At 52.6% G+C, this 21,709-nt stretch overlaps 7 protein-coding genes across 7 annotated transcripts; 4 read left to right on the top strand and 3 right to left on the bottom strand.

The window, feature by feature from the left end:
- Positions 1–1,606: 1,606 nt before the first annotated feature.
- On the top strand, positions 1,607–3,866 carry CPAR01_03918 (FHA domain-containing protein; the record flags this gene model as incomplete). The annotated part of the gene is made up of 3 exons (XM_060488202.1): positions 1,607–1,640; positions 1,707–1,918; positions 1,971–3,866. 3 exons carry the CDS (start codon positions 1,607–1,609, stop codon positions 3,864–3,866), a joined length of 2,142 nt encoding a protein of 713 aa, XP_060352408.1.
- Positions 3,867–5,655: 1,789 nt separating this feature from the next.
- CPAR01_03917 (uncharacterized protein) lies at positions 5,656–6,030 on the bottom strand (the record flags this gene model as incomplete). Its single annotated transcript, XM_060488201.1, has 2 exons — positions 5,656–5,842; positions 5,900–6,030. 2 exons carry the CDS (start codon positions 6,028–6,030, stop codon positions 5,656–5,658), a joined length of 318 nt encoding a protein of 105 aa, XP_060352407.1.
- A 2,049-nt stretch (positions 6,031–8,079) lies between these two features.
- Positions 8,080–8,424, top strand: CPAR01_03916 (uncharacterized protein; the record flags this gene model as incomplete). The annotated part of the gene is made up of 1 exon (XM_060488200.1): positions 8,080–8,424. The coding sequence occupies one exon, from the start codon at positions 8,080–8,082 to the stop codon at positions 8,422–8,424; it is 345 nt and encodes a 114-aa protein (XP_060352406.1).
- A 1,371-nt stretch (positions 8,425–9,795) lies between these two features.
- CPAR01_03915 (uncharacterized protein) lies at positions 9,796–14,803 on the bottom strand (the record flags this gene model as incomplete). Its single annotated transcript, XM_060488199.1, has 3 exons — positions 9,796–10,508; positions 11,232–14,456; positions 14,506–14,803. The coding sequence occupies 3 exons, from the start codon at positions 14,801–14,803 to the stop codon at positions 9,796–9,798; spliced, it is 4,236 nt and encodes a 1,411-aa protein (XP_060352405.1).
- A 443-nt stretch (positions 14,804–15,246) lies between these two features.
- CPAR01_03914 (multidrug resistance-associated protein) lies at positions 15,247–16,050 on the top strand (the record flags this gene model as incomplete). The annotated part of the gene is made up of 1 exon (XM_060488198.1): positions 15,247–16,050. One exon carries the CDS (start codon positions 15,247–15,249, stop codon positions 16,048–16,050), a length of 804 nt encoding a protein of 267 aa, XP_060352404.1.
- Positions 16,051–16,650: 600 nt separating this feature from the next.
- On the top strand, positions 16,651–17,830 carry CPAR01_03913 (rapamycin complex subunit LST8 target; the record flags this gene model as incomplete). The annotated part of the gene is made up of 4 exons (XM_060488197.1): positions 16,651–16,672; positions 16,727–16,778; positions 16,857–17,352; positions 17,414–17,830. The coding sequence occupies 4 exons, from the start codon at positions 16,651–16,653 to the stop codon at positions 17,828–17,830; spliced, it is 987 nt and encodes a 328-aa protein (XP_060352403.1).
- Positions 17,831–18,137: 307 nt separating this feature from the next.
- Positions 18,138–20,713, bottom strand: CPAR01_03912 (uncharacterized protein; the record flags this gene model as incomplete). Its single annotated transcript, XM_060488196.1, has 6 exons — positions 18,138–19,545; positions 19,600–19,973; positions 20,027–20,173; positions 20,229–20,339; positions 20,395–20,532; positions 20,591–20,713. The coding sequence occupies 6 exons, from the start codon at positions 20,711–20,713 to the stop codon at positions 18,138–18,140; spliced, it is 2,301 nt and encodes a 766-aa protein (XP_060352402.1).
- Between the last annotated feature and the right edge of the window lie 996 nt (positions 20,714–21,709).

Genomic DNA, 21,709 nt, shown 5'->3' with positions numbered 1-21,709 from the left:
GAATAATCCCAAGAAGGGAGGTACCTGTGTGTTGGCGTGTTCAATCACCGGGTTGGCACCTTGAGGTCTGTCAGGTGCTTCCTTAGGCCAAAAGATATGCAAGGGTGAGCGTGAGGTAGGTACGGATAAGGTAGGCAGATACCTTGGGAATTCTGCAAAGCAAAATTAGAGAGCGCGCACTTGCGCAGATTAGGCTCGGCGACGTGGACGGTAGGAGCTGGCCCGGGTTTGAGGATAGGTAGGTAATTTACCAGAGTGACAGAGGCTGAGATGGCTTTTCTCAACTTAGGTGTTCGACCAGGTTGATGAGAAAGCCATGAGAGTCACAAGCGTGAATAGCTACTTACACCACACCAGAGCGGGCTTTCCTCAATATTGGTTGGTACAACCTTGACAAACTACTTTATCCTTGGCCGTTAGGACCGCTCTATGCCGTGCAGTCTATCGCCGTGAGACTATCTATGGCTGCCCTAGATTATACAGAGGCCAAGTCCGACCTATCTGACAGTCATGCTGACTGTGATGCGTTTTATGCCTTTCTGAGCTCTGAGGTATCTCGAGAATTTGAGGCAAGGCAGCGGGAAGGTACATCTGTTGACCCCGCTGGCCTCCTTCACATTCCAGCTGTCAGGTGCCATGTGGTGAGGTCTAAGGTGTGCCCCTCTTTCCTAATCCCGTCATCACTAAATTGGAACGCCCCGAGCCTGATCTCAGACACGCACTGTGCATCTCTGGCGGACCATTCGAGGCAACGCAACTCACAGTCAGGTTCACCAAGGTACGAATCATCGGTCTTACCTTACCATACCTTATGCTGCCCAGTACGTTCGAAGGCAGCCCGGGAAGGAACAACTGAGGAGGTGGTCTTACCTTCCTTTCGTTTGGAACGACCGGAACTCGAGCCATCGATTTCATGGTTCGCAGGCAGACCTTGTGCTCTTTCTCACTTCCCAGCTTCACTCTTCTTTACCTCAATCACTCTTACTTACCTACCCTCCACCTACCTTACCTGCTCTCCATCCTTATCAGCTTCGACACTACACTTCCACACTTCCACACTTACCGCTATCGAGGTAAGTGGACGTGCCGGGACTGTTCGGACCTCACAACCTCGCTGCTGATAACCCCACCAACCCACCTCACTACCAGACGCCTTTCCCCACTGCACTTGCCCAAGACCCCGATATTCCCCCTGCAACCTGCCCCTTCCGCGCACCAAGCCGAGTGCGATAAGGCGTTATCGCTGCCTGCACTGCCGCGACTGCCTGATACCGAACAGTGACAACACGGTGCCTGCTCCGGATTCCTGCCCCACTTCGTCCACCTCGGCGACCTCGACTTCCAACTTACACTGTCTCGTTCCTCCTGCCTTACCTTTCTGTCTCCCTCCCGCCTACTCCATGCCCGCTCATTAACTTCAGCCCGCGAAGGAGAGGCTTTACTTTAGTCACTTCTCCCTCCTTCACAGCAAGACCGTGGGCACCCCAGACAAACTTCCATCCTCCATCACAATTACCATCGCTCTCGGGAGCTCCTCATCGCCCTCGTTCTCTTCTTTAACCCACTCTCGCCAGATCACGGATACAGTCGAGAAGACATTGACAAGATGGCGACGGGCGTGAAGCCTCAAGCGGAGGACGGTAAGCTCGACACTCCCATTTCGCTTCCCCCTCCGAATGATCAGTCCTAACAAAATCATGGTCTAGTTCTGCTCACCGTCTCCGTCCAATATCCAAACCCCGAGTTTCACTTCCCGGAGCGACGGGTTATCCTCGAACAGAAGCACCCAAGCGTTGTGAACATCGGCCGGACAAGCAAGCGATTTTCCAACTTGGAAGCAAGAGCGGATAACTGCTACTTCGATAGCCCGGTGATGTCCCGGGAGCATGCGAAAATCACCGTCGACTGGTATCACAAGGTATGCCCTCTGCTTGAAACATATTTACGCTGACTGCTAACACAACGACTAGAAACTATTCGTCAAAGACGTCGGCTCGCTGCACGGAACCTACCATAACTCTCTAAAGCTGTCTCCGCATACAGCGAAAGAGCTGGCAAGGGGCGACATAGTCAAGTTTGGGATTGACATTCAACGGTCCAACGACCTCTTTCCCCCGTGTACGATCCAGGTGGACTGGGAATTCGACCACCTAGCCAAAGCCAAAGCTTCAGAGCTCAGTGGTCGCCCAACCTTTTCCGTCCCCGATGATTCCGACTCAGAGAGTAGCGACGAAGACATGTCTACTACGGACGATATCCGTGCCACCGTCGAGAAGATTCGCAAGATCGAGATGCCCAAATCGACCACAGGCTTGGCTGGTTCCTTTCCCAGCTTCATTCCTCCGGGGGTGGAGCCAATTGTCATCGACGAAGATATCCAGAAGGATACAGATAAGCCCTCCGAACGCGCTCCCAACGCCACGCAAGATCAGGAGGTGACGATTGAGCTGGATGCTCCGTACGACGAAGAGGAAGACGAGGATATGCCCTCCAGCCATAGAATGAACTCGAAACTCCCTCTGGTATTCGCATCGGAGTCAGAATCAGAGGATTCTTACGATGACGACGAGTCCGAAAGCTATCCCGATGATGAACCTTCGAGCCAGGAAATGCCCGACGCTTACGACGATGACATCTGCCTCAGCGACTCCGAGACTTCCGAGCACAGTGACGACGCTGAAGCCGACAGCGTCTTTGAGAGCGAGAGCGAAGATGAGAACCTGACAAGAGCTCCAAGCTATGACGAGGCTAAGGACATGGCAGCCGCTTGGGAAGCCCAGGATCCTTCTCTTACCTTTACGCAATCGCAACAAATGCTCAGCATTCCGCACGCAAGCTACTTCCCTCAGCCAGATGCTGGTCGCCATTTCTTCCCCGCGCCTATGCCGTCACTCCCTTCTATTATACCTTATGTAGGTTTGCAAGAACAAGGACGTCAGAACGACCTCAGACTGCCGTCGATATTGAACCCTTCGGATGATCACGTTGAGAATCCCTTCCTAGCTGAGATGAACCCCGAGCAAATGCACACGTCTGCACCGACGGATTACCTTCTTCAAAGCGAAGGAGTAGCACCACTTCGTGCTTCATGGGATCGGGTCCCAAATACTCCCAAGGTTGTCACTGCCACGGAGTCTCTAGCGTTCTCCCAGGACGATGGGCCATCAGCTGAAGCCCTTGGCCAAGCTACTGGAAAGCCGGAGTTTTTCGCAGCCAGGGAGGTCAATAAGCAAATCTTGCGCCGCAATGAGCAAGATAACGATACAACCCCAGTCCAACCTCGCAGCCAGGTTCCCGAGCCGCCTGCGACTTCCACTGAGCCATCTACGTCAAAGCTCGGGCACCACATTACCTCCGATGCAGCCACCGCGCCGGAGCCGGTAAATGAAACGCCCAAGTCGGCCAAAGTGGCCGAGTCGGCCTGGTCTAGTTCTGGGGAGAAATTCCTCAACAGTCCTCAAGACTTCCCTCTTACATACGCAACGGAAACTCCCGAGCTTGATATGACCAGTGCATATCAGTTCCAGCAAAGCAAGTTGGGCTCACTGGCACAGACTGAGGATACTTCACTGAATATCCCTACCGGGGAGAAGGCTACTCCAAAGCGTAAGGCTAGTGAAATCTCAACGCTCACGCCTCATGAGGAGACGATCGAGGCGGCTGTGAAAAGCGCTGAAACCGGGGCGCAAATAACGGCCGAACAGCCCATAGTTGTTTCTGTGGTTACAGAGCCGACACCAGAAGCACCCCCTCCCCCTAAGCGTCTGCGAAGCTTTTTGAGCAAGGCTGGGTACTTCGTTGGTGGCGGCGTGTTGACTGCGGCAGGTGTCGTAACAGCACTTGCTGCAACCGCCCCTGCTCTTTGACGACTTAATTTAGGCGCTCTTCATCTTCATCTTCGACTTAAGGCTTGGTTTGATTTCTTGAGAGGGAACTGGATCGGAACGGGCTCGACCATTTGGGTCTACCCGACTGACTGTTAGTCGCGGCGTTGAGAGCTTGCGGGATCTGGATTTGAGAATAAGGAAGTGATGGGACGGAACGATTCAAATTTGATGATGCTTCGGTTGAGAGGGCGGCCGGGGAGGACAACTCGATCAGGACTGGTGGGGCGGGTTTTCTTACCTGGAGGGTTATGACATTACTAGGCTGCTAGGTATTCGCTTCTCTATTTCTATCATGGCTCTTTATCACGATAGTTATCGTTTTAGTCCGTGGCAGTCAATGCTTAGGCAACGGCTTTGTCCTTTGCGATTCCAAGCTTCTGATGACACCTCACGCCGATACGGAATACGTGATTAAAGAGATGAATGAAACAAACCATTGCCGGAAGGCCACAGAGCCCCTGGGTATTCGTCATGTTCTAGGTTTGACGAACCCCATGAGCAACTCACCCGGCAGATTGGAGCTGAACTGTTCCGTTTTTTCTTTTTTCTTCAGAGGCTGCTTGAAGTTTGGTGAGATCGCGGAAGCAAGGGCGTCGTCTAGTATACGGCACACCTGTGCAGATATATGGTATATCCTCATTCTATGCCTGGCTGGACTTTTACGGGTGTCATCTTACTCGTCTTAGTATCAGTCTTGAATATCTCTTACAATAACTATGTGGAACTCTTCCCGATAAGTGATCTAGGTTGCGAATGGTCCACCCACAACCAATAACTGTGCAATGACCCTTTCTCAGTGAGCCTGTGGGGTTCACAGTAGCGTAGCCTAAATACACTGAAGGCGTCACCTTCGTGTCAGGTTATGCTATTGCTGTTGTACAACTCAAGCCTAGTTCTCAGAGTACGTATACATACTTGGTTCTTTCACGAGTATCTGGAAGAAAAGGCCTCGAACTCCGCTATAAGTCTGTCCGACCCGCGGATATACTTCATAGGTTCCTAGAGGGAGAGAAGGGAGGGTGGTACGATTTCCATTCAAGGCGCTTACTTGTCTGTAACGTAGCCGATGGCTGTATGGTATCGTGTGTGTCGAGGCCGGCTCCTTTCGCGTGATCACGGCCCTTTCGATATCGCTCCAGTAGCAATGACCGGGTTGTCTTCCGCGGCGGTACACGAACCGGCTCATGCCACGCTACCTCGTAGGGTTGAGCGGATACTCTCTCTGTGTTTCCCGTCGGTCGTCCTTGCAGTCACGAAGGACGTACTTGAGTGGTTCCGTCCCTCCGGATAAGCGAAGGGGACACAAGTAGGGAAAGGATTCGGCATTTGCTGCTGCCAGTATAGATTTGTTTTGGCACCAACTGTTCCGTCCATGTCGTCGTTTACCTGCGGCAGCTCGGAAAGCGAGAGTAAGTGACCCCGTCAAGAGACACTCGATATTCATCAAGGATATAAGCAGCATCGAAACAAGAGTCGTATTTCCTTCCAAGTTTCTTCTATCACTTTATCCGATCTCAAATATGAAGATTTCAGACTCCTACTGGACTGGCGTGCTATTTGTTGCCTAGATTCCCGACGAACGCTGTACTTAACGCAGTGGAACTGGGATGAGCCGTCCGCGCATAACACCAACGCCCTGTACCTTATACCTATACGAAGCCCAATTCCAAACCAGACTAAACCTCAAGAAAAGATGAAAGTTCTATTAGATATGTATGGAGTTTATCTGGTTGTTCGGAAACCAAATGATGGCGTCGGCTGCCGTGGTTTAGTGGCAGCCGGCACCGGCAACACCTTGACCCGGGCCTGTCGGTCCCGTCGGTCCCTTGGGTCCCGGTTTGTTGTTCTGATCATCGGCTCTTGGCCGAGAACTCAGAGCTTGAGCTTGACCAGCAGCCCCATGAGGGCAGGGGACTCTGACTACACCTCGGGAGTCGCAGGTTTTGCATGGATTTCTGCGTAACAAGCGTCAACGTAGAGTCCAGCAGACTCTGGATTGGGGATTGCCTCACCTTTCGTGCCCACCGCAATGAGTGCAAGTTCTGAAGTCCCACCTGCCGGAGTAGCCATCATCGATGCAGCCGCAAGTTTCATTCTCATTACTCGCCATGGCAGATGATGAGGTCGTGTTCCCACGGTTCATAGTGATTCAATAAGATATAACAACGTTGCTAATAAAAGAAGAGCTTAGGTGCCGTTCCCAGATTTGATGGGTGCTTTGCTCTGGATGAAGATCGTGAGATAGAGGAGAGTGCGTCGCAGGGTGTTCGAGAGACAAAAGGAAAGAAAGCATGGTGAAGGAGGGAGTTGCGCAGATTTATACTTTTCTCCATCACGACACTTGAAGGACCTACCTCCCCTCAACACCATGGAAGTCATCGCACTCACGTAGACCCTCCAACATCTGATCCTTCTTGTGTGTCGGTTTGCCTCACCGCCTTTAACCAGCAGCCGGTCTGGAGAGCATTATCTTCTCCCGGGCCCTCAACGCCGGCCAAGACATCACCAGAGAGGACAGCTGGCCGAGTCTTGTGACCCATGCCTTGCTCTCCTTCTTCTTTCGTGGTTGCCTCGTTTCATCCCGCGGACTAACGAATAAGGAGACAGTGGTGGGTGATACTTCATATGTCGCCTTGTTCTCTCTCCCTTTTGGGTAAGTAGGCATGCATATTCTTCGAGCCGTCTTTGGAGGGGCAGGCTGTCTCGGCAAAGTGTTGGATCTGATATTGACGTCAGCCGCAAAGAAATACAGGGCTTACATATCCTGTAACTACAACCCTCACCGATGCCGTGGTATGAGCAGCCTCATGTGCTCCCCGGCGCCTGCGTTGCTTGCGTCGAGCCCCGAACCGATCTTGCTGCTCCACGATCTCTCCTTCAGTTACGTCCGGCTGAAGACGATCTCCAGATTATCGTTTTTGAGATAAAGCCCGAATCATCGTTCTCGAATGACAATATGCGCGCCTCTTTCTCCATTCGGCTTCACCTGCCTCGGACTCTGATCTGATTCCTCCCGGGCTGCCAGCTGTCCCTGCGATCACGTCTCCAGTCTCGACCGACAACTGCGGTTACCCGTGTCGACCCTTGTCAATCCTCCCACACAGACGCACACCAGCACCTCGAGGGAGCCTTGGAAAGCTGCAGAAATACAGACCCATGCAATGCGGAGGTTTCCATTAGACCTTCAAGCAGAGGGGAGAAGAACCAGGCAGTGTTCGATGCAGCCTGTCCACGCTGCGCGGGCTATCGTGCGTTTGAGAGATACCGTTTCCTTTGGTGTCTCCAAATTCTCTACTCGCCCCTGATAGTACGACCAAATGACGGCTTCATCGTCAGACCAAGCATTCAGGATTCCCGTGGCACCTTTCAAATCACCGAATCTATTTGGATAGTCCTCCTCTCATCACTTGTCTCGTTGTATCGTCAAGCGACACCCTGCGGCACGGCCCATGCCCGACGAAAGCCATGACAACCACATGTTGGCCACGACACACGCATACTCCCGCATTGCTTTCTCCCATTATATCCGAGCTTAAGTCTGCCTAACTCGAGTTCTTCAGGACAGAGTGGTCTGCCTGCGGAACGCCATCACACAACAAAGAACCTAGACTCACAATGTTGGCATCCCGTAATCGAATCTTTCTGGTTTCGGGTGCTCTAACCCATCCGCCCCGGCATAATGCTTCACCCACTATATATGGAGTCGTAGAGGTCTCGATGACAGATACAGCACTTCGAACCATAGTAGTACATGAAGCACCGCAGAGCGACAAAAGCGATCATCAAGGAACGAGCGCTGAAGAATTACAAGCGCCGAAAAACTACAGCAGAATGCTTGCCTTCCTAGACAAGACCCGGTGTTTCCGTCCCATCCGTTCATATCCTCGGCCGATTCCCTGCTCGTGCCACCCATCCTTTCCCTCGACCAGCAGCGTCGGACGCGATCCCCAAAAAGGATCATCTGACCTCCTTGTACTCTCTGTGACGGCTCGTCCAAAACTCGAATGCCGAAGGGTAGGTAGCCTTGTAATCGACGACGATTATGGTGAAAGTTGTCGCGGCCAAATCTGCGCCAGGAAAGCTGCATGTTGTTGATTTCTCCTTTCTCCCGTTACATCGCAGGGCGCGTCTTCAGATGGTCACTATGCATGTCTATGACGATTCTTCTTTATCTTGAGGATCCAAATTACGAATGGAGATTACCATGCACATATCACTCTTGCCGAGTGGTTACCCCGCCGTTCTACCTTTCGTTTTCTCCCTGCTCCTCCCCTCCTGGAGACGATTCGCGGCGCCTCGGGACTCACGATGTTTTCCAACAGGCCTCTTTCCAAAGACCCCTCTCACATTCTCAGTCCTTACCCGTGGTGGCGTCGCTCACTGCAGGCAAACATCTTATCTCGGTGAGCGGAAGAACCAACAGGATCCCAGTCACCGCGGTCCTTTTGGCTCTTGGCCCCCATTCAATAGAGGAGACAGACGCAGAGAACAAGATCATGGCAGAGATATGGTTGAGAGACAAAGAGGTGATAGATAGTGTAAATCCGCAAAATCTAGGTCTGGATCGAGCTTCAATTGCGAAGCCTCCTGCAAGTCTCAAAGTCAAGAAAACGGAAAAGGAAAGGAAAAGTCCCTTTTCTCCGAGCCCCTCGACACTGTCTTATTGCGAACGAGACAACCAACAACTCTCTCCCGCTACGCATCTGCGCGCCTCCAATATATTTACAGCATGACTCGGTCCAGCCTACGGGATGTGAAGACGTGATAGGACCGGATCATCCAAGCGGCGAGACAATACAGAGCATGTCTCAACCTCAACCCATGGACTCATACACTTTTCGGCTGTCAACTGCACAGAAACGTCGGCAGTGCACTGTCACCGTCGATGTAGCCTTATGGGAAATCTCATACCCATGCCCGTTCACTTCTTACTCACTGCCGTGCGTCACGAGAAAAAGTACCCGTGCAACCAACACTATTGATAAGTGTGTCGCTAGCCCCTGCTCGTCTTTCTGTCCAGCTAACGTGGCTATGCTTGGGCAAGTGGGCGTAAGAATGTGTGCGACTTCTAGACTCGTCACCAGGTATTTCCTAGGCTGTAGCAGGAGAGCGTATCTTTCGTCTATCCTGCGAAAACGGCAAGTAAGCCAGGTGCCAGCTACAGCAGGTGAGAGAGCACAGTATGCCAGGAACGCCCTCATCCGGGAGCCCTGAGCCAGCCAAATACCATGTTACAGGTAGGGGGCACAGCACCAAGTTGACAAGCAGTTCTGATAGGATGGACGAAGATGGCTATGGTAAACCAATCATGGGCATAGCCACAGTGATGGTCACATCTGAAGCCGTAACTGCGGCCGAGTAGAAAGCAAGTGACAATAGTCGCCACTCCAAGAGAGTCCCGAGTCGTACAGATTCGTTGGTCTCGCGCCTGATTGGCACTGACGTATTACCGCTCCTTTGGTTCCATCTGATACTCCGACTGGATCTGCAAAACATTGAGGCAGTATCATTGGCATTCTGGAGGTCCGAGTCTACCCTAAGCTGTGTATCTCGGAATCGAAGTCGCCATCTCACAGATGTAGAAGACCGCGATGAGATAATCATGTTTCGAATGATGCGCTACCACGTGGTTCATTCATCAAGTACGACTGTTTCACCGTTTGAGAAGATCGACTCATCTTGGCTTTGAAGAAACTGAACGGAAGACCTTGGAGCTACTCAGGGTCCCGAGGTCATCCAGTCACAGTCCCGCTAGAATAGACGTCGGCTTCTCGGGTACTACGTACCAAGACGGGAACCCGGCTCGGGTGCTGAGAATAAGTCACGGCGCGAGAACAGATAAGTGGAAATGAATCAGTAGCCGCGTGAGATGAGGACGAGAGCAAAGCTGGCATCCAACTTCTGAAGTCTATGAGCGTCGCAGGAACCAATACACGCTTAGTCCAACCCCTGCAACGACCGCCACTCTCTCAGCCAGTTTGCGCAGCAACAGCCTCTCGCCCGCGCGGTGACCCTGCTTCTCGAAAAAGTCTGCTCCCGAGTTCGTCCACGGATAGGGCGTTTCCGGCACCGGCAAGCCGAGAAAGTCACACAGCGGTACCCACCCATCCTTGGGCCCGGAGAAGACGAGCATCCTCTCCGGCGTCTCGCGCGTGATGGCTTCGACACGAGCGTGGTGCTCGTCATAGGGTCTACGCCCGGGTACCGCCTCGGCCCACCCGCCGTACGCCGTGTCCATGATGAGCCGCAAGAACGGCCACCACGCGGCGCGAAAGGGGTCGAGCGGGTGCAGCAGACGGAAAACGAGGGAGCGGCGCAGCTTGAAGACCGTCTTCTCCATGGAGGCGCGCCATGGTTCGTAGTCGCGCTTGGAGACGATGATGCGGGCTTCCGGGTAGGCGGCGGCGAGGTCCTCGGCGAAGAGGAGGGCGTGCGGGCATTTCACGACGTCGTAGTCGCCCAGGAGCTTGTCGAATTCCGCGCGGCCGTAGGGTTTGCAGCGGTTGTGGTACTTTGCTTCGATGGCTTCCGTCCAGAGTAGGATTGACTCTTGCCAGGTTGGCCACATTGCTTGGAAGGAGAAGACTTTGAAGCCGAGTTGCTCGAGGGCGCTGTTTAGTGCTGTCGGATTGAGTTAGTAAAATAGCATGGCTTCAGTTTGTGGAAGTTGAGGGTGTTACGATATGGGATGAACGTGTTTTTGAATGGGATGACTTACATTCCGTGGCCGTCCGAGCAACAGTAGCTTCATCGGGCGCGTTCTCGTGTTGGTGACGGAGTCAATGAGACGAGGCTTTTCTGAAGTTTCCATTTTCGATAATGACGAGTCTCTTGTGTATTCACTCCCGTTTGCCATATTTCCGTTTCCGCAGTATCTCTTGAAAGCTTCTCATCTCAGCCGAGGTTTTGCTTCTCACTCGTGAGTCTTTATAAGTGAGCGCAGGTGTCATGTACCGGGGCTCGCGGACTAGGTTTCTATTATAGCAAGGGGGATAAACCTAACTTGGCACAGATTGAGCTGACTCGTAATTGCTCATCCAGGATTCCGGGTAGGAGATCTGGATGAGGGTGTGTCTCGAGGGTAATCCACGCCCCTACTCCCCTGGTCCTCCTCTCTCGCTCCGTTATTGACTTTTTTCAGCAAATACGCCATTCAAAGTGAAGACTGAGAGAGTAACAAAAACTCCGGAAGACAGAGTGTATCTTCAAGATAATGATAATTGCTAACCCAAATTTTCCGTGAAGTGAACAAAAGCTATGTATCTAAGTCTATGAATTTTTGAGCTGCTTAGAAAGAACCAATTTTTTATCCTCTCACTTCCTGTACCGAGGACTCGCAGAAACATCTCAATGCCTCTGCGATGACATGTGCTAGATCCTCATTCACTCTTGGGATCATGATGTCAAAGTGTCCTCCCTGAACGACGTGCTGCCTCAAACGTGGCCCTGCTAATTCTTGCCATTCTTCATGATCACCGTTTATGGCATTGCCAGACGATCTGTTGCTCAATTCCAGCGCTTTTTGCAAAACTTTAGCTGGGAACAGCGAAAAGTCGCTGTTTGACGAACAGACTAAATGCAACATCGCAGTGTTCTCCTTCTTGTCCTCGTAAAGGGGTTCAAGTTTGAAGGCGCTGTTCATGAGGATGAGATATAGCATGTGGTTCTTCTGCCACTCAGCCATGCTTGACGAAGCATGACCTCCAGACCATCCAATGAACCCTGTCGCCTCGAGATGCTCAACTGAGATCGCCTCAGGACTCAAGCAGAGATTGGGCGTCATCTCTGCGTAAGACTCTATCACGAGAAGTCCCGAAACTTCATGTCCCAGTTGTATGATCTGTCTTGCGCATTCGTATGCAAGGCGCCCTCCAATCGACCAGCCACCGAGGAGATACGGACCCGTTGGTTGGATCCGAAGAATTGCCTCGACGAATAGTGAACAGTACCTATCCATTTCGAGATCGGGTATGGAACTCGTGCCGTGGAATGGCGACTCAAGACCATAGATTCCCGTGTCGGTCTGTTGGGATAGGTTCGGCGGAAGCCCTGCGTACACGGAGCTGCTTCCGGAGGCGTCGGGAAGGAGGAATAAATTTTGTTTGCATTGACTGGAACCTTGCAAGAGAGCAACTCTACTCGAAAGTTCAGCACTCGTAGCGCGAGTTGTTGCGTCTGATACCCGGGCGATGCTCCTTAGTGAGATACTGGACTTCTCAGCAGCATCTTTACCTAGCCTGGGTTCGACGTTTGCGGAATTGATATCCGCGCAAAGCGAGGCAATGTCGCTGACAGTTTGAGCTTCTATTAGAGCTATCAATGGAATCTCAACGCCTAACTTGACGCGAATGGTATCTGATATGGTAGGGGCCATCAAGGAATCGACACCCACGTCGGCTAGTGCGGTGTCTTGGCCAATCTCATCGGGGTCTGCATGCGTCTCTTTGGCCAGTATTGAGATGAGTGTATGAATCAAGCTCGCTGGGCCTGAATCGGCGACTGCATTGTTTTCATCGAGTCTCACACTCTTTGACGGAGAAAAGGGAGTTGGATTTGACAACTTATTCGTAGGCGAGATGACCTGATTGCTGGACTCACCCCCGTTCATTCGTACCGTGGCGTCCTCGTAGCCTTTACCACTTTTGCTTTTGGTTTCCGGTCGTTGCTTCAGTTTGTGGAAGCGCATGCCACTAATAGCTGCCACCGGGCCCATGTCGTTCTCCTCATCAAATATTGCAACGTTCATGATGACATCGCCTAACACGTCTGCTTCGCCGTGGACGTAACAAGCGTACATGTTGTTGCTTCGCGGACGCTCCCAGAAGTCGATGGCCGCACATCCGGTGAGAACGTACACCGCTCCGGGATCAGCAGCCACATTCATGTTCACTGTGAATCCAGCGGCCTGCATGGCACCATCCAGCCAGACCGGGTCGATCGTGTACTCTCGGTTTGCGGGCCCCGCCGTTGATGTTGTTTGAAGCTTCGCGCAGGCTTCATAACCGAGGGGTGCTAGTGTGAGGTTCCGGAGAACATGATACTCTGAAGAGTATTGCATAACGGACGTCCACATATTGTAGATCATCCGCCCATTGAAGTAGTTGGAAGCGGTGTTGCTTCGTAGCAGATTGATACGAGAGACGGCCCGGATGAGTGTGCGAGTCGTGTGCTCGCCTCTTATACCATTGGCGTCTTCCATCACTCGCAGGATGCAACTTGCGTGATGAGTCTGACGCTCGACACCGCTGAAAGTGACATCGAATTCTGGGGCTACAGTCCGTTTTTGCAATGTTGTTTCAAGAGTCTGGATGGAATCGTTGACAGTATCAGTGTCTATCGTGTTAGCCGCGATCAGGCGTAGTGATCTCAGCCCGATAGACTCGAGGCCCACCCGTTTGCCGATCCTTTCTAGCACAACAGCGAAGGCCATGTCAACCAGTACGCCTGCAGGGCATACGGCCTTGTTACGGATTGCATGACCAATTATGAGACTTCTTAGCGGCTCTTCTTGGATATTCGTGATAATGGGTTTCTCGATCGTGTGTATGTCGTCTTCTAAGTTGAGTGTACATTCAGACATAGGTGTATCCAGTTGTGTTGAGAGTGAGGATGACGATAATGACGGTGATGATGAAGGGAGATGGCGGCTTTGCTCTAGAGGAATCCAGAAATTCTTTAGATCAAAGCTGTAGGCTGGTAATTCTAGCAGACTTCCGATCTGTTTCATCGAACCATGGTATCGGCTCCAGTCAATGTCAACCCCAGAATTGTAAAGCCTAGTCATGCTGGAGGTGATAGCGTCAAGGCATGCCTGACTTCCGGTTCTTGTAGCTTCGAGAACCTCGGCCATGCTTTCTTTCCCGGTGGTGATGTTTGACGCAGTCATGTCTCTGCACATCGATGTTGGTGAAATCGTCAGGAATATGGTATTTCGACCAGGGCTGAGTGTCATCGCAGATTCAATGGCGTCGGAAAATAGTACAGATTGGCGGGCGTGTTTGGCTACATGCTCGGGCCCGGACGGGAAAGCATCGATCAGCGAACCCGTCACCGTCGACACAAAGTTGATCTGTGGTTGACTGGCAAAGGAAGCTTGTTCACCAACAGCGAGCAGATTCTTCAGAATCCCGTCCATCTGACCCGTATGGAATGCGTATGGTGTCTTGACCAAGGCACTTTTAATGCCATGTACCTTGAGACGGCTTTGCAACTGCAAGATACTGTCGAATGGCCCATCAACTACAGTCTGGCTTCGTGAATTTCTGCATGAAACCTTGACTGCGTACTCTGCCAGGAACGGAGTGAGCCGTTCCTCTTCGGCCAGTACAGCCAGAATCCGGTGTGTATCAGGCTGGCAAGACTTTTGCACCAAGCCTGCGCGTTTTCCCACAAGCCAAATAGTATCTGCAGCAGAGAGAACGCCGCATAAGTGCAGAGCCGCATACTCTCCCAGACTATGTCCAAGTACAGTCGCGGGCGCAATGCCCCAGCTCTTCCACATCTTGCTGGCAGCAAGCTCAAACACGATAAGTGCGACCTGTTCTAGCACGGTACTCGGAGAAGCTTGCGCTGTCTCGGGAAAGGTGTTGCAAGACTCCGGGAAACCTAAGGGACTCACTGAGTTGGTTGTAGTTGTCTAGAGCATCCCGAAACGCGCTGTTGCTGTCGTATAACGGCTGGGCCGAACCAGCGATATTCCCGCCCTGCCCGGAGAACACGAAGACAATGTGCGGCGCTTGTGACGTATTTCGGAATTGAGGCGATGAATCAATTGTGCCATCATGCAGAAGCTTGATCATCTCCGTCGTGTTCCTAGCCCATGCGGAGCGGTATGGAAAGTGACTTCTTCGTTCATATGTGGTGTAAGACACATTCGCCGCAGAAGGCCCCTTCCTGAAGAATTCAAAAAGTCTCATCTTGTTGGCTTGGAGTGCAGAACGGCTCTTGCCAGAAACCACAATGATGCGTTGCTGTGGTTCTGCTGTGTGAATCTCTTCGCGTTTGGGCTGTTTCCCGGTGGGTTTTGAGTACTTCTTTGAGCCTCCCACAAGTATACTGGTGTTCCTGCCAGCTGCCCCAAAACAATTGAGTACGATGGCTGAATGGCATCGAAGTTGTTTACAAGACCGAAATATCGGCTCGGTCTCTTCTAGTCAAATGACTGAACGCTTGGAGCAGTATCCGCTTGCTGGCCGCCGCAAACCTACGCTGACTTGAAGTGAGACTTAATGCTATCGTGGCCAGCACTATTGGGCTCACGGCTATGCTTGTAGTGACTGCCTCAGGTTCATTATCTCCTTCCATCATTGGCCTGATAATGAGTCAAGCGTTGGTGCTATCGGCATCCCTGCGACAAGGCATGAGGTTCTCTACGAGCGCCCTTCAGTCAGTGGTCGCAGTTGACCCTCTGGCAGCTTATGCAACCAGTCTGCCTCGTGAGGGCGAGACGAAGCGTGCCTTCGGGTACCGCTTTTCTCTCGAGCAATCGTGGCCGAACTCCGGGGAGATAGTTGTTCGGAACATGGGTGTCTCTCACCGTCAAGAACAATCCCAGGAGACATCCTCTGCTCTGCAGCAAATATCTTTCACCATCCCAGGCGATACCCATGTTGCGGTTGTAGGACCTACGGGTGGAGGTAAATCGACTCTTGTCGCCCTACTACTCCGCTTACTCGATCCCACGATGGGCACCGTCACCCTGGATGGCATACCAATGGTGGACATTCCGTTACATGTCTTGCGGTCCCATCTCGTTGCAGTCCCTCACGATGCCGCCTCATTTCCCAGTAGCACTGTCCGAGAGGCTGTCGATCCAGAAACCAGCCATTCTCGTGACGAAATCAGTCGTCTACTGTCGGATTTGGACAGGGTGACCGGGCTGCACAGTCAGGCTCCTCTCGTACTCGACAAGCTTATTGACGAGCAGGTCGCTCAAGGAACAGGGAGGGCACAACTGATTGCCTTAGCGTCCATGATACTTCAGAAACCACGGGTATGTGTGCTGGACGAGACTCTGGGAGGATTTAGCGTCCAAGCGGATGTTGGAATTACGAAGATGGTAAAAGAGACATTGAAGGGTAGTACAATGATAGCGGTCACGCATCGCATGGAGTCTGCTATGCTTTTTGATCGAGTGCTCGTCCTTGACCAGGGCAGGATATAGGCCTACGGAGACATCATGGCTGTGTGGAATAACAGTGTTTTTTGGGAAGGCGTGCGATAGAGACGGAGTCACACTTGAAAAGATTAGGAGAGTTAGAATAGAGAATTAAGTGACAACAGTTGTGGCCAGTAGAAGATGTCAGACAAGGAGTGGTCAGTCTTCAAATGAAGGAAGGCCATACGCATATGGATGCCATGTCGGAAGGTAGTTAGTTGCCTCTTGAATTCTAAACCGTACAAATAAAGAAGCTGGGCATTCATTTATTCAAAGGCGCGCCTTCTCCTACGTGGTGGTGAGTGGTAGTCTGTGTGCCAAATTCCGAAGTAATCCCGACACCAGCCACACCTCGGTGAGACCCCAGGTGTCCCCGGACCTGTAGTGGGGCCGCATTGTTAGGAATGTGAGCCGAAGCTCCAGTCAAGAGTCCAACCCAGCCGACTACATCGTGGAGGGGCTGCATCCTCCTACTGGCGATCCTGCGCGCGCAAATACAACTCCCGATTTTTGGATGCGCCTTCCTCAATATTCGACCAACATCTTTCATACACACATACATCATAACATGCGATAACTGAGGCCGAAGGCTTCATCACAGTCACCATGTCTGTGATTCTTTGCACAGGTGAGTTCTCTTGAGCCTTGAGGAACCTTTACCTCTTTCTCTCGGTCGACAAAGCATTGGAATCGGTCACTAACCTTGTCCAAGCGGGTTACGACCACACAATCAGGTACGAAACTATTCAAGGCTCGATCCCGACCGCCGAATAATTGGGAATCTTTGACTGACAATCATTCTCCGAATGCAGGTTCTGGGAGGCCCTCTCGGGCATTTGTTCCCGTACGATCCAGCACCCAGACTCCCAGGTCAATCGCCTCTGCATCTCTCCCGACAAGCGCTTCCTCGCCGCCGCAGGCCACCACACGGTCAAACTCTACGATATCAAGTCCACGAACCCGAACCCACTGCTTACCTTCGAGGGCCATACTGGCAACATCACCGGCGTCGCTTTCCACTGCGAGGGCAAGTGGATGGTGACCAGCTCCGAGGATGGCACCGTCAAGATTTGGGAGACACGCAGTGGCCAGGTCCAGCGCTCCTACAACCACGGCTGTCCCGCCAACGACGTCGTGATCCATCCTAACCAGGGCGAAATCATCAGTTGCGATCGCCAGGGCAGCGTCCGTGTCTGGGACCTTGCCGAGAACAACTGCTCCCACCAGCTGATTCCCGAGGAGGACGTTTCGGTCTCAAGCGTCACGGTCGCCAGCGACGGCTCTCTGCTTTGCGCTGCGAATAATGGCGTAAGCTTCTCACGGTTGCCTACAGACATAGAATGCGACACCAGAACTAACGACTAACTAGGGCAACGTATTCGTGTGGCAGCTGCTGCAGGCCTACGACCGAACCCAGCTCCTTCCAGTAACTCACTTCAATGCGCACAAGGAGTACATCACGCGCATTCTCCTCTCGCCCGACGTCAAGAAGCTCGCAACTTGCAGCGCCGACCACACCGCCCGCATCTGGGAGGTCAAGGACCTTGAGCCTGCCCCCGACCAGGAGCCTAAGCCGTTCCCGCTCGAGGCCACCCTCACGGGCCACCAGCGCTGGGTCTGGGACTGCGCGTTCAGCGCCGATTCTGCCTATTTGGTGACGGCCTGTTCCGACCACTATGCCCGGCTGTGGGAGCTTCACAGCCAGCAGATCATTCGCCAGTACAATGGTCACCACAGAGGCGCCGTCTGTGTCGCCCTCAACGACTACTCCGAGTCTGCTAGATAACGATTTGGGGAGGGTTTTACTAGGGAGGACACGTCTACGTTGGTTGGTTCATTGGTCTACAAAAGGCTTTTCCTTCAATCATGGCTTGTAACTTTTCTTCATTATGACTTTTGGGGATTGGGTTGGCGGGGCGTCCGGGACAGTCCTTTGTATCGCATTCACAGATGAGGCTGCGGCCGTCTGCATTACAAATTCTCAATTGGCAGGCTTTACTGCTACATGAACATTACTTGCAACATCGTGGTATCCCGCACCCCTTAACGCCGTAAATGCTGCAAACTTTGCCTTGTCTTGCTGCGATTATCACCTACCATCCATCTCCCCAGCCTTCATCGTCATCGTCGTCCTTTGGCTTCATGTCGATCTTCTTCGCTACCACAGGCTTAGCAGCCGGCTTCGACACCAGAGGCTTCTTCGCTGCTGTTGTTGACTTCGAGAGGCCCTTTGGCAGCGGCTTGCTTCCTCCGGTCTTCTTCTGGGATTGCGCCGCCAGCCAGCCGGCGAAATCTGGCTCTGCACCGTCGTCAAATGGAGTTGCGCTGGCCGTAGTTGCCTTCTTAGCCGACGAGCTGCTGTTGGTGGTTGGCTCTCCCCAACCGTCATCGTCTCCAAGATCGCCCCAAGCGTCTCCGCCGTCGTCCGCAGGTTCCGGGTTAAAGGCGTCTGCCACGACCGACGACGGTGTTCGCGACATTGGCGGGGGGGACTTGACCGCCTGACGATGCAGAGCCGAGGCTGACGAGGTGGTCGGCCTCTTCGCGTCGGGGCCTGGCGATGGAGTCGGCTTGGGAGACGCAGCGCCTGAGCCGTTGGAGGTTTGCATCTCACCGTTTGCAGTCGAAATCTTGTTGGTGAAAGAGGAGATGGCCCACCCGGCCCATGATGCTGCCGAGGCCTCGTTGGGTTGGGGAGTGCTCATGCGAGGTCCGCCGGCGCCTTCTGCAGCCTGAGGAGGCAGAGCGGTTTCTGGCATGTTGGAGGCGGCCTTCCTGACCTGCTTCAGGTAAACGTCCATCGTCTTGCTCGCCTGGTCACGGATCACCTTCTCCTTGTCAATCAGCAAGGGGCAGACCGCGGGCATTATCCTCAAAGCCACATCCTCGTCGGAGAAGCAATCTCCTGTGACGCCGAGGGCCATTAGCGACGCATTTCGGGCATGCACAAATGGATCACGCAGGGACCTGGTGAAGGCAGCGATGAGCACCTTGGCTCTCGAAGATGTTCCAAGGTTTTTGGCAATCTTTCCCAGACAAATTGTGGTGTTTGTTCGAATGCCCGGCTGTTCATCGTTGGCGGCCTTGGCGAGGTACTTGAGCAGCTCTCCGTTGATGGTACGATCAGACAACTTCCCAATGATAACTAAAACCGACTTCAAAGTCTGTTCTCGGACAACTGGCGCCACGTCTGTGAAGCCAGTGACGAGCTGTGGGAAGATCTTGTCGTTGACCACTTTTTGTGTTAACCGATCGATCATCAATGGCAGGCTATCGAGAAGGCAGACGCGGATCGCTCGATCGGGGTTGGCGAACAGCCGGATTACGACGGGTGTGATCTTTGAGTCAAAATCCTCGTTTGAAAGCTTGGCTGCAATTTTCATTACGACACTGAAGGCCTTCGGGCCGCCGCCGCCAAACTCAACTGACTTGATGAGCTCCGGGAGAATCTTCATCTTGAAGAAGTCTTCAGGGAAATCGTCCGTCAGTTGATCGAGATCACTGTATGGGTCAGTTACATGCTTAACATACTTGACTCGACATCAAAGGACCTACTCGAGGAATGCCTCTCTCTCACTCTCAGTCTTCACACCCAGATTCTCGATTCCTTCTGTCAGTTTGATTAAGGGGCTGTCAAAGAAAGATCCACTCCGTTGTCCTTGTTCTAGGAAATGGCCAACGCTGACACGCGCCTTAGGGTTTGGGTTGACGAGACGCTTGTAACTTTGTTGCATGGTCGGAGGAATGCTCTTCGTCTGCCCGGCTTGATCAGAGCCCATGAAGTCGCCGTTGAAGACTTCAAATATCATACATCCGAAACCAAATGAGTCCACTGCGGAATGCGGGCTCTTCTTGATGGCATCCCAGCCACCACGAGCAAGCTCAGGTGGCGCATATCGCCCTGAATCTGGGACCAAGCTGCCGTATGTCTAAGCCTCGATGTCAGTAAATGTGTTGCCCAAGATCAAGGAGGAATACCTACGTATATCACTGCTTCGTCGTCTTTCACATTGCTCAGAACCTCAAACCCGCTCATCTTCCACTCCCCACTCTCAGATGTGTACACAGAGCCAACCCTTAGGTTGCCGTGTATTGATGAAGCCTCATCATTGATAAATTTGATGGTGCGCTTTAGGAAAAATTAGTCTTCCCACTCAACCAACTCTATTATCAACCCAACATACCGCAACGCTGCTCAGTCCCCATTTTATCGTTTCTGGCGTGAGGCTCTTTCTCTTCACATGCCATCGTAGAGGCACCACTCGCTCGGTCGCAATGTAGATATATGTATCGGTCTGCGTAGTCTTGTGAGACAAAGCTCCGTGTAAGGTAGTCAAGAGCCGCCCTTACCTCCACGGTATCCAACACCTTGATGACGCCTGGGTGCCGTAAGGTCCTCAGCTTTCGCAGTGCGTTCTTCGCCAGGGGTAGTCGGGGCTTGTTGGCGGCAACATCAAAGGAGAAAATACTGCAGTTGGAACCGTCTTCCTGTCAAGGGGCGTTAGATGTTGGGCTGTCGATTGCGTCGTCGGGTAGCTAGACATACTCGCTTGGTGCCATTGTTCAATGTCCATATGGACTCGTCGATGTCCACCTTGTCGCCAAAGCTATAAGGGAATGGTGGCCCCTGTGCAATGGCAGAGGCCACTGCTGACTTGAGAAAATTCATCTTGCTCTACCAAATCCGAGAGCGTATTCAGGAAGCCAGGATCTGGTCAATCGGCGACTGCTGGTCTCAAAATTGTATATTTGGCGGAAGGGGCAACGCACGCGCTGCGAGTGCTGAGGTAGGCAGGGAGCTTCGGGCAACTTGGCGACAAGATAGTGGACCGTTGACACTGGAACAGGGGACCACGGGCAGCAGCTCATGCCTGAAGATCCCCGCGCTAGGCTATTTTGGATGGAGGGGTGATACGGGTGACAAATGATCCGTTCGCCGATGTTTTGGGTGGGCCCGGATGCAAATCGACGGTGCCCCGTCAAGGTCGTTCCGTCTGTTAACGAAGCTAGGCAAGGATTACCCAGAGGCCCTCCAGTGAATTCAAGCAAGCGACCTTCATCAACCTCCACTGAACGCAACGCGAGGCGAGAGCCTCAGCAACCCGACCAGCCTTGCGACTCGACAAAAGCTTGGTTTACCCTGAGCATTCGCGCAGCTACGAAGAGAAACTTGATCACAACTCTGCGTTCACAACAAGACTCAATCATTTTCAATCGATTTCAACCCGGTCCCAAAGCTCTTTATCTTCCTAACCCATGCCAAAGTGTCGTGTGCTGGCGGCCGAAGGCGCGACTCTGAGGGAGCAGGCGATTCTCCAACGGGTAAGTGCGATTTTGCTTCTCTAAGGCCTTGATGTCCTTCCCCAACCCCCAACACACATTTCTTACGCGCAGTGATGACTACTGGTAAAAGGTCCGATCGAAAAGGATTCTTCTGGGTTTGTTGTCTCATCTTGTTACCGTTCAATGGCCGTTCTTGACGAATGAGCCACGTCCTCATCCTCGCAAGGCTTTCGCCGAGCGAAAAGCATACGCGACAGACGGAGCTGCTTAAACAATGCAGTATACCAATATAGGATTGAGAAGCGAAATGAACATGACCTCATTTTGGAGTTCTGCTACTAGTTACCCAAACGGAGTAGGACCAAAGGCTCAGGAAGACAAG

This window comes from Colletotrichum paranaense (assembly GCF_030867605.1).
Source record: "Colletotrichum paranaense strain IMI 384185 chromosome Unknown Scaffold_3.1, whole genome shotgun sequence".
Taxonomy (NCBI): Eukaryota; Fungi; Ascomycota; class Sordariomycetes; order Glomerellales; family Glomerellaceae; genus Colletotrichum; species Colletotrichum paranaense.
The sequence above is the reverse complement of the archived record's forward strand: the minus strand, read 5'-3'. Positions and strand labels throughout refer to the sequence as shown.